Below are 12,913 nucleotides of genomic sequence, written 5' to 3'. Positions count from 1 at the left end.
AGTCAATAATAAAGCTTAAACCTTACTAGGGAATCGACATCTGTGTCATTTTTAACATTGAGTATTCAATATAATAATTAATGTATATGGTATAAATAGGTTACTGCATAAAGTAGCTTTAAATTAACGAGAAAACCTAACTTTTTATTTATTTTGCAACATGGATTAAATAGATTGGACAAGTTTTCACTTTTTTTAAAAAAAAACGATTTTGTCTGTCCACTACTAACACAATTATATTCCCTTTTTTATATTATTATCTATAAGGTTTGAACAAATTGTTATGTTTACATTGTTGACCAAATACACTTTCTCATGAAATACATCAATCTATAGGTAATGAATGTATGGCTCTAATACGTTGACAACATTTTGTGTTTACATGTTGCGATCAGAAAACTATTTTCCCCCCGGGGTATACAGTAGTAAACCATTTCTGAATCTGATTTATTCACTGTAACTCTAACAATGACCACCCTTGGCCACGTAAACGTTTTATTGCCATTACCCACAGTGGGTCATTAACGATTAGACTGTTGTCGATAGTGATACGATGTTACAACACTTTCGGTGTTTATGCACTCACACACCGTTAGGCTCAGGGTCGAGTTGACCTTCGACCTGAGCTTGCGTCAGTCAAAATAACTTGTTGTCTTGCTTTGATGCAGTGGGTTTGAGAATGGTCCTTTAGGCACAGAGTGTGTTGGTAAGAAAAAAAAATGTTGACCTGTTGGTTCTGAATACAAGAAGGCAAAACAAAAGAACAAGAGAAAAAAAAGGTTGGGCTTGTACATGTTTTAGAGGAACAAGGAAGTGGATTGAAAATAACAATATTTCGCAACCAAGTTAACAGGAAAGTAATTGGAAAAAGAAAGCGAAACCCTACAGCTATAGTCTATTATGATAACAGTAATTTTTCTTTAATAATAATAATAATAATATTAATTACGTTCTCTAAAGGGATTTTCAGATCATATATATATTTTTTGAATGTTTTATTGAATTTTTATGGTTTTTGTGTGATATGTTTTTTAATTTATACAAATAAATAGAATATAACAATAATACAAACCAAAGAGTAGAACATTTTTAATTAAAACTGTGAATTCCACGTGTGTCATACAGAATTTTTTTCATTTTCAAGTGACGAGTCTTCCATCAAGTTGTTTATGATGACTATCGGAATCACAATCACAAGATTATGCAATGTGAAGAAAAGTCCTTAAATGGAAATGTGTGACTTGTTTTTAAACCTCAAACAAACGGGAAGGTAGACTATGACGGGGAAACTTTTACATTGCTCTGTCATTTTTTCCAACTTCTTTTTTATTAGCAGCTCAACAGGTGATGTTATGTAGTAGAGCTCATACATTTTTCAAATCACTTTTCATACAGAAACTGAATTTGACTTTATATTATACACCATACATGTTTATTTAACATTTATTACGTGTACAAGTAGAACGTGGATACTGATTTATTTTAAATGGGCCTTGATTAGATTTTAATGTGAAAAGTTAAACCTTGAATTAAATTTAAATATGGACATTTTATATTTCAGTAATGTAATGGTGGCAGAAGGGTTAGTGCGTCTGCTTCACAATACGAAGGTCCTGCAGTCTTGGGATCAATCTCAGGCTCGGGATCTTTCTGTGTGGAGTTTGCATGTCCTCCCCGTGAATGCGTGGGTTCCCTCCGGGTACTCCGGCTTCCTCCCACTTCCAAAGACATGCACCTGGGGATAGGTTGATTGGCAACACTAAATGGTCCCTAGTGTGTGAATGTGAGTGTGAATGTTGTCTGTCTATCTGTGTTGGCCCTGCGATGAGGCGGCGACTTGTCCAGGGTGTACCCCGCCTTCCGCCCAATTGTAGCTGAGATAGGCGCCAGCTCCCCCCGCGACCCCAAAAGGGAATAAGCGGTAGAAAATGGATGGACGGATAATGTAATGTGGTAATTTTATTTCAGGTAATATATTTTTATTAGATTTAAATGTAATAAGTTGATATAATTTAATATTAAGGTGACATTTGGATTTCATTTCAATGTAATAATTACATTTATGTGTAGAAAATTGTATTACTTATTAATAGTTAAAAGAAAGGTATCCAGCGACCCCAAAAGGGACACGCGGTAGAAAAATGGATGCATGGATGGATGGTAATACAAAATTTTGACACCAAGGCATATGATCATAAATTACTCCAAAACCTATAATCGGTAAAACAAAAAAAAGTGCTTTAAATCAAGGATACCAAGCTATTTTCTTCTCAAAACATAAAACTATTCATGTAGTTCAGTAGTTCTCAAATGAGGGTACGCGTACCCCTGGGGGTACTTGAAGGTATGCCAAGGGGTACGTGAGATTTATCAAAAATATTCTCAAATCAGCAACAATTCAAAAATCCTTCATAAATATATTTGTTGAATAATACTTCCACAAAATATGAATGTAAGTTCATAAAATGTGAAAAGAAATGCAATAATGCAATATTCAGTGTTGACAGCTAGATTTTTTGTGGACATGTTCCATAAATATTGATGTTAAAGATTTCTTTTTTTATGAAGACACGTCTGCCTCACAATACGAAGTTCCTGCAGTCCTGGGTTCAAATCCAGGCTCGGGTTCTTTCTGTGTGGAGTTTGCATGTTCTCCCCGTGAATGCGTGGGTTCCCTCCGGGTACTCCGGCTTCCTCCCACTTCCAAAGACATGCACCTGGGGATAGGTTGATTGGCAACACTAAATTGGCCCTAGTGTGTGAATGTGAGTGTGAATGTTGTCTGTCTATCTGTGTTGGCCCTGCGATGAGGTGGCGACTTGTCCAGGGTGTACCCCGCCTTCCGCCCGATTGTAGCTGAGATAGGCGCCAGCGCCCCCCGCGACCCCGAAAGGGAATAAGCGGTAGAAAATGGATGGATGGATGGATGTTTATCTCTATTACAATCCCCAAAGAGGGCACTTTAAGTTGATGATTACTTCTATGTGTAGAAATCTTTATTTATAATTGAATCACTTGTTTATTTTCAACAAGTTTTTACTTATTTTTATATCTTTTTTTCCAAATAGTTCAAGAAAGACCACTACAAATGAGTAATATTTGGCACTGTTATACAATTTAATAAATCCGAAACTGATGACATAGTGCTGTATTTTACTTCTTTATCTCTTTTTCCAACCAAAAATGCTTTGCTCTGATTAGGGGGTACTTGAATTAAAAAAATGTTCACAGGGGGTACATCACTGAAAAAAGGTTGAGAACCACTGATCAAGTTATTTCATTGTCCTGCATTCATCCATATAAACCACTAGATGGCATCCCATCAATAACCGTTTATTTTCACACTTGCTGTACAAAGTAAAAAAAAATACATATCATGTAATTTCATAGTTGTATGCAACTACTAATCACGTATATGTAGTAACAAACTTGTGAGCCTTATAAGTATTTTTTTTTCTTTTTTAATTGAACAACGAAAATATATTTATAATTCACGTAAGTCAAGGCACTTTTAACATCAAAGAAAGAAAACAAGCACACACAGATAGAGTATTAACCCCGCCTTCCGACCGATTGTAGCTGAGATAGGCGCCAGCGCCCCCCGCGACCCCGAAAGGGAATAAGCGGTAGAAAATGGATGGATGGATGGATAATAATAAAAACAAATCCTAACCCTAACTATAAGTACAATAACTTCCGGTAACCATAATGACGTCACAGGGGAGGGGGAGTCGTCTGTGGCAAAAGTGCACACAAACGGACAACAATTGTCATTTCTCTATTAAAATGCTTCATTTTAAGGACTTCTTCTGGGTGAGTGTCTTCCAACTGCATTTCTAACTTCAAACTCCAACGTCTATTTAAGCTTTAAACAGTGAATAATGTCTCCAAATCAGTGTTATTTAAATTGATGTAAAGTACATACCGAGTAGGATGTTAATTGCGTTTAGCATACACGATTTCAAAAGAGCATTTAAAGAATGTTGGAAGTATACAAGACATAACTTTGTTTTAATATACAGGAATAGGTGTAAAATATAATATAACATCCTATTATGTTTGTTTCATTTTGAAAACTATTGCATGCAATGCTGGGAGAAACACTGAATATGACAAAACCACAGTTTGCCTGATCGTGCCTAAATTATGACTTTGAAAATCATTATATAACCTCCATTTTAGTGTTTATGTTTGTGGGGATTGACTTCTGTAAATAAGTGTAAATGCCCAATAGAAAAATAAATCTAATTAATCATGTAGATCAGTGGTCCCCAACCACCGGTCCGGGGACCGGTACCGGTCCGTGACGCATTTGCTACCGGGCCGCAGGAAAACATTAAATCATTTATAAACGACTGCATTTTCTCCAACTTTACTTCCCCCTGTCCCACTAGGCCAGGGGTAGGGAACATATGGCTCTCGAGCCAGATGTGGCTCTTTTGATGACTGCATCTGGCTCTCGGATAAATCTTAGCTGCCATTGCTTAACACGATAAGTAATGAGCAATCCCGCCGGTAATCACAGTGTTAAAAATAACGTTCAAAATACAAAACATTCTCATGCATTTTAATCCGTTGGTCCGTTTTCTACCGCACCTGTTCAAGAAGTCGCATTAATGGTAAGAAGTATTTTCCGGCTTCCTCCCACTTCCAAAGACATGCACCTGGAGATAGGTTGATTGGCAACACTAAATTAGCCCTAGTGCAGTGGTTCTTAACCTGGGATCGAACCCTAGGGGTTCGGTGAGTGGGTCTCAGGGGTTCGGCGAAGGTCAAGACACACCCGACTTATCAAGTAAATAAAAAGTTCTCCCTATCCCCGTGTTATGGATACCCCCAAACACAGTTCCCTTTAATTTTCCGTCTGATTTGCAGGTGTGTAAATGTTAGAATAATTACGTTTAAGTTATCACACGGCCCTGTGATGATGTGGCGACTTGTCCAGGGTTTACCCCGCCTTCCGCCCGATCGTAGCTGAGATAGGCGCCAGCGCCCCCCGCGACCCCAAACGGGAATAAGCGGTAGAAAATGGATGGATGGATGGATGGATGGAAGTTATCACACAACTCTTATGGTTCAAGGCAGTTGCTATAATTTTTTATCTATTGTGCTGAAGTTGTACTTTTCTACCCGTGCAAAGGCACACAACTTGTAATCTTGCTTTGCAAGTTGTCTCGGGTCAGCAGTTTGTTTCCAGACCCTGCCTGCTGACAGTCAAGGACGGACATCGAGTACCTCAACGCGGACAAAAAAGAAACAGGGCGAAATCATGAGTATCAGCACATTTCCAGACTGAATAATCACTTGCATTACCCCTCCCTTCAGAAGCAGCCTCAGTGATGTTAACTAGGGACCTCCCGAATAAATCGAGGAGCACGTGGGACTGTACCTTAGAGTATAAGGTGTAAGTGTAACTGAGTGTACAGCCCAATACGTCTCTCCTCATGAGTAAAATTCAACTCTGTCTCTGCTTGATTCCTTCTTCTTGTCTTGTGTAACAGATAGTTTGGTGTTTGAACCTGACAGTAATTTGCTGTGAGTTCTTGCACTGTGTTGGTTTTGTTCTGGGAACAAGGTGATGTTCATGCACGGTTCATTTTGTGCACCAGTAAAAAAAAAACATGAATTAAAAAACTGTATGTATAATAATATTTTTCACTGAAGAAGGGTTCGGTGAATGCGCATTTGAAACTGGTGGGGTTCGGCACCTCCAACAAGGTTAAGAACCACTGCCCTAGTCTGTGAATGTGAGTGTGAATGTTGTCTGTCTATCTGTGTTGGCCCTGTGATGATGTAGCGACTTGTCCAGGGTGTACACCGCCTTCCGCCCGATTGTAGCTGAGATAGGCACCAGCGCCCCCTGCGACGCCAAAGGGAATAAGCGGTAGGAAATGGATGGCTGGATGGATGGTTCGCTTCAGAATAACAATGTTGTTAAAAAGAATGAGACTTATTATACATAAAAATGTTGGTCTTACTGAAAAATGCACGCATGTTGTATTCGGTGTTAAAAAATATTAAATGGCTCTCAAGGAAATGCATTTTGAAATATTTGGCTTTCATCGCTCTCTCAGCCAAAAAGGTTCCCAACCCCTGCACTAGACACACCAATACGCTTGTTTATAGATGTTCAATAAAACTCCTGGCATGAAGTTGATATTTGTTATAGGGCTGGGCGATATGGCCTTTTTTTGATATCTCGATATTTTTAGGTCATATCACGATATACGATATATGTTACGATATTTTGCCTTGGCCTTGAATGAACACTTGATGCATATAATCACAGCAGTATGATGATTCTATGTGTCTACATTAAAACATTCTTCTTCATACTGCATTAATATATGCTACTTTTAAACTTTCAGGCAGAGGGAAATCACAACTAAGTCAATTGACCAAAAGTGTATTTATTAAAGTTATTAAGCAGTGGCACAAACATTCAAGTCATTTCCAAAACAGAAAGTGCAAGATTGTCACAAACATTTTAAGTGTCAAATAAAAATGAGCTGTATAATAGGAAATCAAATAGTATTCGTCCTTCACTATGTGGTAGGTTACTACGGACGTTATTAAATTATCTTCATTCTCTAGCGAGTGACTTTTCAAATGATGCTTTTTTAGGCAATGCTTTTGCCCCACACTTGACAAATTACGGTTGTCTGTTCGACATATTCCCACTTGTAGCCGAACCACCGCCAGATGATGCTGCTGTTTTTATTTGGAATTAAGTCTTCCTTCATTTGTTACCAGATCCGCACCTTCTTTCTCTCGTATTACGACTCGTACGGCTACGTTAGCATCACAGCTAATGTTACCCAGTCTGCTACCTCTCTGCTGGGCGAGGGCGTATAGAGATATGTGACGTATGACGTGACAGTATGTGACGTATGTAAGTTTGTGCGCCTGCTTGTCTGTGAGAAGGAGAGACAGGAAAGAGTGAGAAGAGCCTGTAGTGTAATGCCCGCAGCTAAAAGCAACTGCATGAGAACGTATACTCGAATATTACGATATAGTCATTTTCTATATTGCACAGAGACAAGCCCGCGAGATATCGTGTATATCGATATATCGCCCAGCCCTAATTTGTTATATTTGATATAACATTGTGACATGATACAATGCACATTAATGTACATATAAAATATAAATTTAACAGATTTTAGCCAAAAGCTGATTTCCATCTCCATTTCATTGAAAAGAAACAAGCCGAGGGCTCCCACTAATTCAGCGTTTATCGCGTTGTATTTTTCATGCACTTATTTTTGCTGTATTTATCTGACACAAGTGGAAAGTCCTGTAAATAATCCCTATATTAAACTGGTCTGTGGTGCAAAAAAGGTTAGGGACCACTGGTGTAGATGAACACTTGATGCCTTCCTTGGTAACTAATTTCATTGACAGAGCTCCGACTTGACCTGCACGAGTGGCTATGGCGTCATCGTCCAGTACCTGAACGACGGCAAGCGGACATGCAAAGAGGTGGAGGAGTTCATCAGGGCCAGGTAACCCTAATCCAGGCATGGCAACATTTTTGCTTGCATCATGGAAGTAAAGAGAAAGACAGATAATAATCCTCAAAATCAATACCCACAGCTGGGACACAAGTAAATGCATGTGTAACATAGAACAAATACAAGGACTAGAAGAAATGAACAAAGTCAGGAAATTAGCAGAAATGAAACTAACTAAAAGTAACCGATCAAATAATGTGTAAATAACTAAACCTGCATCAATGAAAATATAAAAAATATGACCTGACTACTTACCAACTTAGCCTACACAAATAACTTTTTTGCTATGTATTAAACAATTATTGATTTTTGAAAATTCATTAAGAATTGTTACAAATAAGAATCACGATTCGTTCGAAAATCTATTTTTTTTTGACACCCTCAACAAACAATGTCCTCTCGATCATTGCATAGATTACATTCCGGGAAACAACTAACTAGCTAACTAACTAACCAAACATACAGAAATTAAAACTTGGGCTCTAACTAACCTATTAAAACAAGACCTTAATATTGCTATTGATAAAAACATAACCTATGTTTGAGAAAATAACATAATAGTAAAAGATCTAGCAACAGCTGTACACTGTACAATATAACTAAACCTGCACATAGTTAAACAGTAAGAGAAGTATCCCAAGTTTCTCTTTTCTGAAGTAAATCCGACTAATATATATATATATATATATATATATATATATATATATATATATATGTGTGTGTGTATCTGTATATATATATATATATGCATATATAGTGATATATATATATATATATATATATATATATATATATACATGTACAAAAACATACATACATCTATATATTTAATTATATACGAACCCCGTTTTCACATGAGTTGGGAATTTGTGTTAGATGTAAATATAAACGGAATACACTGATTTGCAAATAATTTTCAACCCATATTCAGTTGAATATGCTACAAAGACAACATATTTGATGTTCAAATTGATAAACGTCTTTTTTGCAAATAATCATTAACTTTAGAATTTGATGCCAGCAACACGTGACTATGAAGTTGGGAAAGGGGGCAATAAATACTGATAAAGTTGAGGAATGCTCGTCAAACACTTATTCGGAACATCCCGCAGGTGTGCAGGCTAATTGGGAACAGGTGGTTGCCATGATTGGGTATAAAAACAGCTTCCCAAAAAATGCTCAGTCTTTCACAAGAAACGATGGGGCGAGGTACACCCCTTTGTCCACAACTCCGTGAGCAAATAGTCAAACAGTTTAAGAACAACGTTTCTCAAAGTGCAATTGCAAGAAATTTAGGGATTTCAACATCTACGGTCCATGATATCATCAAAAGGTTCAAATAATCTGGAGAAGTCACTCCACGTAAGCAGCATGGCCGAAAACCAACATTGAATGACCGTGACCTTCGATCCTTCAGACGTCACTGTATCAAAATCGGACATCAATCTCTAAAGGATATCACCACATGGGCTCAGGAACACTTCAGAAAACCACTGTCACTAAATACAGTTCGTCGCTACATCTGTAAGTGCAAGTTAAAGCTCTACTATGCAAAGCGAATGCCATTTATCAACAACATCCAGAAACGCCGCCGGCTTCTCTGGGCCTGAGATCATCTACGATGGACCGATGCTAAGTGGAAAAGTGTTCTGTGGTCTGACGAGTCCACATTTCAAATTATTTTTGGAAATATTCGACAACGTGTCATCTGGACCAAAGGGGAAGCGAACCATCCAGACTGTTATCCACGCAAAGTTCAAAAGCCAGCATCTGTGATGGTATGGGGGTAACTTACACATCTGTGAAGGCACCATTAATGCTGAAAGGTACATACAGGTTTTGGAACAACATATGCTGCCATCTAAGCGCCGTCTTTTTCATGGACGGCCCTGCTTATTTCAGCAAGACAATGCCAAGCCACATTCAGCATGTGTTACAACAGCGTTGCTTCGTAAAAAAAGTGCGGGTACTTCCCTGGCCTGCCTGCAGTCCAGACCGGTCTCCCATCGAAAATGTGTGGCGCATTATGAAGCGTAAATTACGACAGCGGAGACCCCGGACTGTTGAGCGACTGAAGCTCTACATAAAACAAGAATGGGAAAGAATTTCAGTTTCAAAGATTCAACAATTAGTTTCCTCAGTTCCCAAACGTTTATTGAGTGTTGTTAAAGAAAAGGTGATGTAACACAGTGGTGAACATGCCCTTTCAAAACTACTTTGGCACGTGTTGCAGCCATGAAATTCTAAGTTATTAATATTTGCAAAAAATAAAAAATTAAGTTTATCAGTTTGAAGATCAAATATCTTGTCTTTGTAGTGCATTCAATTGAATATGGGTTGAAAAGGATTTGCAAATCATTGTATTCTGTTTATATTTACATCTAACACAATTTCCAAACTCGTATGGAAACGGGGTTTGTAAATATAATTAAATATACACACATATATATAAATAAATATACATTTACATATACACACTTATATATATATATATATGTTTGTTTGTTTATATATACATATATATATATATATATATATAAACATAACCTAATAACCTGTTAGAGAAAACAAACTAATAATAGTAAAATATCTAACAACAGCTTTATACTGTACAATATAACTAACCCTGCACATAGTTCAACATTAATAATGTTATGTTTTCATAGCTAACTATTTATGACTGATTTGCAACTATTAACTTGTAGTTCCAAAGTTACGATACTCCCGTCTACTAAAGTATTGTCCGATCATTACCTTATAAAATTCGAGGTTCAGACGCATGTTCGTCAAACTAATAATAATAATAACTGCTATAGCAGCCGCAACATTAATACGGCCACAACGACAACTCTTGCTGACCTACTGCCCTCGGTAATGGCACCATTCCCAAAGTATGTGGGCTCTATTGATAACCTCACTAACAACTTTAACGACGCCCTGCGCGAAACCATTGATAACATAGCACCGCTAAAGTTAAAAAAGGCTCCAAAAAAGCGCACCCCGTGGTTTACAGAAGAAACTAGAGCTCAGAAATGATTATGCAGAAAGCTGGAACGCAAATGGCGCACGACTAAACTTGAGGTGCACCATCAAGCATGGAGTGATGGTTTAATAACTTATAAACGCATGCTTACCTTAGCTAAAGCTAATTATTACTCAAATCTCATCCACCGTAATAAAAACAATCCTAAATTTTTGTTTAGTACGGTAGCATCGCTAACCCAACAAGGGACTCCTTCCAGTAGCTCCACCCACTCAGCTGATGACTTTATGCAATTCTTTAGTAAGAAAATTGAAGTCATTAGAAAGGAGATTAAAGACAATGCGTCCCAGCTACAACGGGGTTCTATTAACACTGACACGATTGTATATACGGCGGATACTGCCCTCCAAAATAGTTTCTCTCGTTTTGAGGAAATAACATTAGAGGAATTGTTACAACGTGTAAATGGAATAAAACAAACATGTTTACTTGACCCTCTTCCTGGGAAACTGATCAAGGAGCTCTTTGTATTATTAGGTCCATCAGTGCTAAATATTATAAACTTATCACTTTCCTCGGGCACTGTTCCCCTAGCATTCAAAAAAGCGGTTATTCATCCTCTTCTTAAAAGACCTAACCTCAATCCTGACCTCATGGTAAACTACCGACCGGTGTCTCACCTTCCCTTTATTTCAAAAATCCTCGAAAAAATTGTTGCGGAGCAGTTAAATGAACACTTAGCGTCTAACAATCTATGTGAAACCTTTCAATCCGGTTTCAGGGCAAATCACTCGACGGAGACAGCCCTCGCAAAAATGACTAATGATCTATTGCTAACGATGGATTCTGATGCGTCATCTATGTTGCTGCTCCTCGATCTTAGCGCTGCTTTCGATACTGTCGATCATAATATTTTATTAGAACGTATCAAAATACGAATTGGTATGTCAGACTTAGCCCTGTCTTGGTTTAACTCTTATCTTACTGATAGGATGCAGTGTGTCTCCCATAACAATGTGACCTCGGACTACGTTAAGGTAACGTGTGGAGTTCCCCAGGGTTCGGTCCTTGGCCCTGCACTCTTCAGCATCTACATGCTGCCGCTAGGTGACATCATACGCAAATACGGTGTTAGCTTTCACTGTTATGCTGATGACACCCAACTCTACATGCCCCTAAAGCTGACCAACATGCCGGATTGTAGTCAGCTGGAGGCGTGTCTTAATGAAATTAAACAATGAATGTCCGCTAACTTTTTGCAACTCAACGCCAAAAAAACGGAAATGCTGATTATCGGTCCTGCTAGACACCGAACTCTATTTAATAATACAACTCTAACATTTGACAACCAAACAATTAAACAAGGCGACACGGTAAAGAATCTGGGTATTATCTTCGACCCAACTCTCTCCTTTGAGGCACACATTAAAAGCGTTACTAAAACGGCCTTCTTTCATCTCCGCAATATCGCTAAAATTCGCTCCATTTTGTCCACTAAAGACGCTGAGATCATTATCCATGCGTTTGTTACGTCTCGCCTCGACTACTGTAACGTATTATTTTCGGGTCTCCCCATGTCTAGCATTAAAAGATTACAGTTGGTACAAAATGCGGCCGCTAGACTTTTGACAAGAACAAGAAAGTTTGATCACATTACGCCTGTACTGGCTCACCTGCACTGGCTTCCTGTGCACTTAAGATGTGACTTTAAGGTTTTACTACTTACGTATAAAATACTACACGGTCTAGCTCCATCCTATCTTGCCGATTGTATTGTACCATATGTCCCGGCAAGAAATCTGCGTTCAAAGGACTCCAGCTTATTAGTGATCCCCAAATCCCAAAAAAAGTCTGCGGGCTGTAGAGCTTTTTCATTTCGGGCTCCAGTACTCTGGAATGCCCTCCCGGTAACAGTTCGAGATGCCACCTCAGTAGAAGCATTTAAGTCTCACCTTAAAACTCATTTGTATACTCTAGCCTTTAAATAGACTCCCTTTTTAGACCAGTTGATCTGCCGTTTCTTTTCTTTTTCTTCTATGTCCCACTCTCCTTTGTGGAGGGAGTCCGGTCCGATCCGGTGGCCATGTACTGCTCGCCTGTGTATCGGCTGGGGACATCTCTGCGCTGCTGATCAGCCTCCGCTTGGGATGGTTTCCTGCTGGCTCCGCTGTGAACGAGACTCTCGCTGCTGTGTTGGATCCGCTTTGGACTGGACTCTCGCGACTGTGTTGGATCCATTATGGATTGATCTTTCACAGTATCATGTTCTCATATGTTCTCATAGTCATCAGTATCATCAGTATCACAGTATCATGTTCTCATAGTCATCATTGTCACCGACGTCCCACTGGGTCATTATTGTCACCGATGTCCCACTGGGTGTGAGTTTTCCTTGCCCTTATGTGGGCCTACCGAG

At 38.6% G+C, this 12,913-nt stretch overlaps 1 protein-coding gene across 9 annotated transcripts in view; it reads left to right on the top strand.

Moving 5' to 3' along the window:
- The window catches only part of pstpip2 (proline-serine-threonine phosphatase interacting protein 2), a 28,144-nt gene that overhangs the window by 1,779 nt on the left and 13,452 nt on the right, over positions 1-12,913 (top strand). For 4 of the 9 annotated variants that reach the window (XM_061876608.1, XM_061876606.1, XM_061876610.1 and 1 more), the window contains exon 2: positions 7,405-7,505. In XM_061876608.1, coding sequence (XP_061732592.1) covers positions 7,405-7,505 — 101 coding nt within the window. Of the gene's footprint in view, positions 1-3,599; positions 3,814-7,404; positions 7,506-12,913 lie in introns of those variants that run through there. The other 5 variants (XM_061876602.1, XM_061876604.1, XM_061876601.1 and 2 more) reach the window with 5 other exon arrangements.

The sequence above is a fragment of the Nerophis ophidion genome, linkage group LG17, assembly GCF_033978795.1.
Source record: "Nerophis ophidion isolate RoL-2023_Sa linkage group LG17, RoL_Noph_v1.0, whole genome shotgun sequence".
Classification (NCBI taxonomy): domain Eukaryota; kingdom Metazoa; phylum Chordata; class Actinopteri; order Syngnathiformes; family Syngnathidae; genus Nerophis; species Nerophis ophidion.
The sequence above is the reverse complement of the archived record's forward strand: the minus strand, read 5'-3'. Positions and strand labels throughout refer to the sequence as shown.